Source organism: Propithecus coquereli, unplaced genomic scaffold, assembly GCF_000956105.1.
Source record: "Propithecus coquereli isolate 6110/MARCELLA unplaced genomic scaffold, Pcoq_1.0 Scaffold67, whole genome shotgun sequence".
Classification (NCBI taxonomy): Eukaryota; Metazoa; Chordata; class Mammalia; order Primates; family Indriidae; genus Propithecus; species Propithecus coquereli.
The window spans coordinates 4,188,757-4,192,796 of record NW_012152729.1 but is presented as its reverse complement, the minus strand read 5'-3'; the positions used below and the strand labels follow the sequence as shown (position 1 = coordinate 4,192,796).

The 4,040-nt window shown below is 41.4% G+C and overlaps 1 protein-coding gene across 1 annotated transcript in view; it reads left to right on the top strand.

Moving 5' to 3' along the window:
* The first annotated feature begins 26 nt into the window (after positions 1-26).
* The window catches only part of KCTD19 (potassium channel tetramerization domain containing 19), a 32,531-nt gene continuing 28,517 nt past the window's right edge, over positions 27-4,040 (top strand). Inside the window, exon 1 of the mRNA XM_012660467.1 lies at positions 27-73. Coding sequence (XP_012515921.1) covers positions 71-73 — 3 coding nt within the window. The 5' untranslated portion in view covers positions 27-70. The remainder of the gene's footprint in view (positions 74-4,040) is intronic.

The following is a 4,040-nucleotide window of genomic DNA, read 5'->3' as shown; positions in this document are numbered from 1 at the left end:
CGCCGCCGCGCCCTCGGGGGCCGTTACTGGCCGGGTCACGCGTCTCCTGCCAGCCGCCCGAGCCGCGACCATGGTATGACTCCCGCTCTGACAGGAGCGCCAAAAACACTGAAGAGGCGAAGGGGGCGGGTTGTGGCCCAGGATTAGGGCTACAGGGTTGGGGACCTGGCTCTGGAGCGTGGGGGCCTCAGTGGGAGCCCAGCTTTGAAGGATTTGCGAGGCTAGCTCTGAGGAGTTGGAAGAATGCAATGTCTTGAGGGATGAAGGGTTCCAGCCCTGAGGATTTGGGGGACTCCAGGTTCTGAGAAGTGGGGGTGTGTCTGTTTGATGGGCAAAAGTCTTCATATCTCAGCACTGGGGGATGCTGACTCGGGCGAGGCGAGGGTGCGTGTGAAGAGGGGCTCCAGGATTGCGGAGTGGGGGCAGATTTCTGAGGCGCCATGGGAAGCTCCAGATCTGAAAAGTTGAAAATCTTGGCTCTGAGAAGATGAGGTCCTGTCTTCAGAGCTTGAGGTAGTTCTAGCTCTAGAAATTGATTTGAAGTGGCCCCTTTGAGGGAGAGGGATCAGTGTGGAAAAGAGAGATGCTCTTTGGGATGCAGTGGGCACGGCTATTTTAGGGCTACCCCACTTCCTGCAGTCAGTGTGACAAGAAGCCTTTTGTCTTTCAAGTACCACAGGCCCCCCAAGCTTGCCTGTGACTGAGGGCTGTCCCCAGGCTGGGATAGTTCTGCACTAAACAGCCCCTGAACAGTCTTTGGGAAGAAAAGTCTGGGAAAGAACAGCCGCATCCTCAACCCCTACCCTCACCCCAGCAGGCACGTCTTGAGAGCCCACTCTTGAGCCAAGACCCTCTTGTCAGACCCTCCCCTTAATAAGAAAATAGGAACTGAGGCCAGAGCTGGGGCTCACCTTCAAGAAGCAGGTTTTCTTTGGCATCTAAAATCTGCACACTCCGAGCACCTCCACTGAGCTCTCAACCACCGAGTCACTTTTAAGGAGAACAGAAAGCAAAATCAAGAGTCCTTGTACATATTTATGCTTTCTGGTTTAGGTGGGGCCCTTAGTTACTCATAGTTTGCGATGTTCCGCCTTAGCCGCATTTAGAAGGGCCAGGACTCAGAATCCTAGGTGAGCTCATTAGCTGGCTTTTCCATCTCTGCTTCAGTCAGTCATGAAACTATTTTACAATTTGTAATCTTTCTCTTCATGTCCCCTTTAACTCTTCTAGTCTCAAATGTGGCATATGTAATTGCTCTTCTTTATATCTGAATTATTTAGACAGGCTTACTGTAGGAGATGTATTTATTTTCCTTTCTTAGCTGTCAAAAAAGGAAATGCGGGTTTTTGTTGGAGAAGGGAGCTTTTCCTCTCTTGAGCAACCACCTTTTACTTTAACACTCTTCCCCACCTCCAACATTTTATGGAAATTTTTAAACATTTAGAAAGGAGGTTAAAAGAATTGTACAGTGAACACCATATACCCACTACCTACATTCTATCGTTAACATTTTGCTGTATTTGTTTTATCACATGTCCATCTAGCCATCCCTCTATCTATCCATGAATCCATCTTATTTTTGGATACCTTTAAAAATAAGTTACAGATATAAGTAACTTAAATCTGTACCCCAATCACTTCAGCATGCATAATTTCTTTATCTAGAATTTAATATTGTTTTATGGTTCTTTTTCAGGCAAAATTTTATATACAATTTACCATTCTTTTAAACAATTTTTTTACAAGGGTAGTGCTCTTTATTTTTAAAATCTGATACAGATAGTTTGTATGTTTGATGACTTTCTACTTTTCCATGGTGTTGATAAGCTAGGTCATCTTGAAGCAAAGTGGACCATTCACTTAGGAATAGATGACATTAAACTTTTAACAATGAGCTGAGGAAGGTTAATGATCTTTGCTGCCTTCGTATATATGAAAAGGCACCCACAGCACTCAGCCCCCAATAATGTAATGTCTCTGCAGGTAAGATCCCAAGAGAGCTGTGTATGTGCTCGATGGGATGGAGAGTATCTCATCATGACTCTCTCTCTTTTTTAACAGCTTTATTGAGACGCAATTCACATACCATACAATTTACACATTTTAATGTGTACAATTTAATGGCTTTTAATATGTTCGTGGAGTTGTACAACCATCCCTACAATCAATTTTAAAACATTTTCACCATCCCAAAAAGAAACTCCATACCCATTAATAGTCACACCCCATACCCTACCCCAAAGATCCCCAGCCCTAGGCAACCACTAATCTGTTTTCTGTCTCTGTAAATTTGCCTATTCTGCACATTGCATGTAGATGGAATCATGTAGTATGTGGTCTTTTCTGTTTGGCTTCTTTTACTTGGCATAATGTTTCAAGGTTCATCCGTGTTATAACATGTACCAGTATTTCATTCCTTTTATTGAAAAATAATATTCCATTGTTTGGATATACTACATAAACATGTATGAATGATTTTGTTTAATCATTCATCAGTTGATGGACATTAGGGTTGTTTCCACCTTTCAGCTATTATGTTCTATGAACATTAATCTACAAATTTTGGTGTAGATGTATGTTTTAATTTCTCTTGAGTGTATGCCTAGGAGTGGAATTGTTGGGTCACAGAGTAACTCCATATTTAACATTTTCAGGAGCCACCAAAATGTTTTCCAAAGTGGCTGCACCATTTTACACCTCCACCAGCAGTGTATGAGGGTTCCAATTTCTTTGTCAACAATCGTTATAATCTATCATCTTGATTCTAGCCATAATAGTGGGTATGAAGTGGTATTTCATTGTAGCTTTTGGTTTGCATTTCCTTAACAGCTAATGATGTTGAGCATCTTTTTATGTGCTGTTGGCCATTTGTATATATTCCTTGGAGAAATGCCTATTTAGATGCTTTGCCTATTTTAAAATTTGGTTGTGCCAGGTGCAGTGGTGAGCCCCTGTAGTCCAGCTACTTGAGAGTCTGAGGCAGGAGTATTGCTTGAGCCCAGGAGTTTGTGGCCAGTCAGGGCGACAGAGGAAAACCTTGTTTCCAAAAAGAAAAAAGAAAAGAAAGAAAGACAAACAACAAAAAAAAGAAAATCTGGTTGTCTTTTTATTATTGAGTTGCAAGAGTTCTTTATATATTCTTGAAATGAGTACTTTATCAGAAACATGATTTGCAAATATTCTGTTTCATTTTGTGAGTTGTCTTTTCACTTTATTGATGGTACCCTTTGAAGCCCAAAAGTTTTAAGTTTTGTGCTTTTTTCTTTTGTTTTGTTTTTTGGGTTTTTTTGAGACAGTGTCTTTCTTTGTTGCCCAGGCTACAGTGCAGTGGCATCCTCGTAGCTCACTGCAACCTCCAACTCCCGAACTCAAGCAATTCTCCCACCTCAGCTCCTGAGTAGCTGGGACTACAGGTATGCACAGCACGCCCAGCTAATTTTTCTATTTTTTGTAGAGATAAGGTCTCTGAATGTTGCTCAGGCTGGTCTTGAACTCCTGGCTTCATGTGATCTTCCCACTTCAGCCTCCCAAAGTGCTAGGATTATAGGCATGAGCCAGGGCACCAGGCCTAAAAGTTTTAAATTTCGATGAAGTTCTGTTTATGTACTTTTTTGGGGGGGTCACTTATGCTTTTAGTGTCATATCTAAGAATGTTTTGCCTACTCCAAAGTCATGAGGATTTTCTATTTTCTTCTAAAGGTTTTATGGTTTTATCTCTTATTTTTAGGTCTATAATCCACTTGGAGTTAATTTTTGTGTAATGGTATGAGGTAGGGGTCCAACTTTATTATTAATATTATTATTAGTGGTAGTAGTAGTATATGGATGTGCAGTTGTCCCAGCACCATTTTTTGTAAAGGCTATTCTTTATCCATTGAATTGTCTTGGATCCCTTGTCAAAATTTAGTTGTCCATAAATGTAAGGATTTTTTTCTGGACTCTTAATTCTTTCCACTTGTCTTTATGTCTACCCTTATGCCATTGTCTTGATTACTCTAGCTTTGTAGTAAGTTTTAAAAGTGGGAAATGGTGCTCGCTTC